General features: G+C 36.2%; 1 protein-coding gene across 1 annotated transcript in view; it reads left to right on the forward strand.

Annotated features, from left to right (window-relative positions):
* Positions 1-87: 87 nt before the first annotated feature.
* LOC119589085 overlaps positions 88-1683 on the forward strand; it is a gene marked incomplete at its 3' end in the record, with an annotated part of 13858 nt that continues 12262 nt past the window's right edge. Inside the window, 1 exon segment of the mRNA XM_037937660.1 lies at positions 88-234. Within this exon segment, the coding sequence (XP_037793588.1) occupies positions 147-234 (88 nt within the window).

Here is a 1683-nt window from a genome sequence, read left to right on the forward strand (position 1 = left end):
ATATACAGTAAAGAAATAACCATACCAAAATGAGAAGGTTTTTGGTTCTGCATAAGCAAAACGGCAAATAGTTTTGTGTTCGGAATCCTCAGAGAGACGTTGAGTAGACCCGTCGCCAGCATGAGATATACACAATAACCCTCAATATGGACGTGTGGAATAAGAGGCAAATACCCAGGCCTCCAGAATATACGCTAAAGTATACAGCAGAAGAGATCAGGGAGAAGAGTTTTGGTAAATGACTTTCCTAATATTTTACTAACGTACCGCTCAAATGGAAGGGTTATTTTAGTTAGTAACTTCGACCAAGTTTTGCTTGTGCAATAATTAGCATTGTTGATTCTTCCAGACACTTGATTGGAAAGATTACCCAAATAAACAGGATTTCATCAAGTGACTGTCCCAGACTGGAAACAGTGTTAATTTTAGTGTATTAATATTGCAATGTATCGCCTTCACCCCACATTAAACCTTTCTTATTTATGGTGGAAGTGCCTGGTTATCATGCAAAGTGGTTTGGCCCAAGCATGGATCACTTTACAAACCGAACGACCTAAAGGATTTACCAGTTAAACTGAACCATACTAGATTGTGCCATCAGTGATAACCCAATTTAAAAGTGTAGAAACGAAATAATTTATCTTCCATCACAAACATTACATAATGCAAAAGAAACCAACCACACATATTTAGACAAGCAGAGCCTTTAACAGCACAAGTTACAACTGTTGCAAATAACTTGCCCACGCATGTAAGGAGGGTCAGAGGTTGGGTGATTGTCAGACATCCATGTTTCACATTAAGACAATATTTGCCATTAGTGAGCTTAAGCTGGTCACTCAGTTGATGGTAAATTGCCAAGGAAATCTGCAAGCTTGGTCTTCAATATTAATGGTTCCCAAAATAGTAATTTATTTACACAATGACAGCACTAAAAGGAAAAATCTAAAATCACTTTAAATAATGGGGGCGGGGCTGAGGCTACTTTCACTGAAGCAGGAAATAATCTGTGCAGGCAAAGGACAATGTCAGAAATGAAGTAGTATGTGACAAATGCCACTTGGGGATCAGGAAAAACATAGCAATAAAATTGTGCCTCTGAGATGTGAGGGGAAACTAGAAAATGTACTCTAGGGAGATTGCAAGTCAAGTAAATATTCTAAAAATTCCTTTTCCAGGAGACTTTTGCAGATCTGTAGTTGGTATTAGTTATTGCTGCCTTGCAAGTCCTCAGTCCATACCCCGGTAATGATTTTACAATACTAAACTTTATTCCAACTTAGTAACCTCAAGATTGTACAACAAACAATGGCACAAGGTTTATCTCACTAGATAGAGCAGATGAGATTGACTCGTTTGAAATGCCTCTAGGACAGTATGTAAAAAATAATCAGTTTTGTTCAGTAAAGCAGTTTAATCATTTATAGTTCAAAAGAACAACATTGCTTTAGTTGTCAGCCTTTCTTTACTTAGGTGATATTCACTGAAGATATCCATTTAGGCAGATTAGGCATACTTTCACTTTGAGGTGGACATGAGGCAGAAACTTTATTATATTATTACTTCTCAACCTTTAAAAAAATGTGTAAAAAATATCTTGCAAAGGAAAGTATTATTTGTTACAATTCTGTATGCAACATTTATATTTTTATCAGTTAGTAAGAATCATATCTTTCAGGATTT

The sequence above is a fragment of the Penaeus monodon genome, chromosome 25 (assembly GCF_015228065.2).
Source record: "Penaeus monodon isolate SGIC_2016 chromosome 25, NSTDA_Pmon_1, whole genome shotgun sequence".
Classification (NCBI taxonomy): Eukaryota; Metazoa; Arthropoda; class Malacostraca; order Decapoda; family Penaeidae; genus Penaeus; species Penaeus monodon.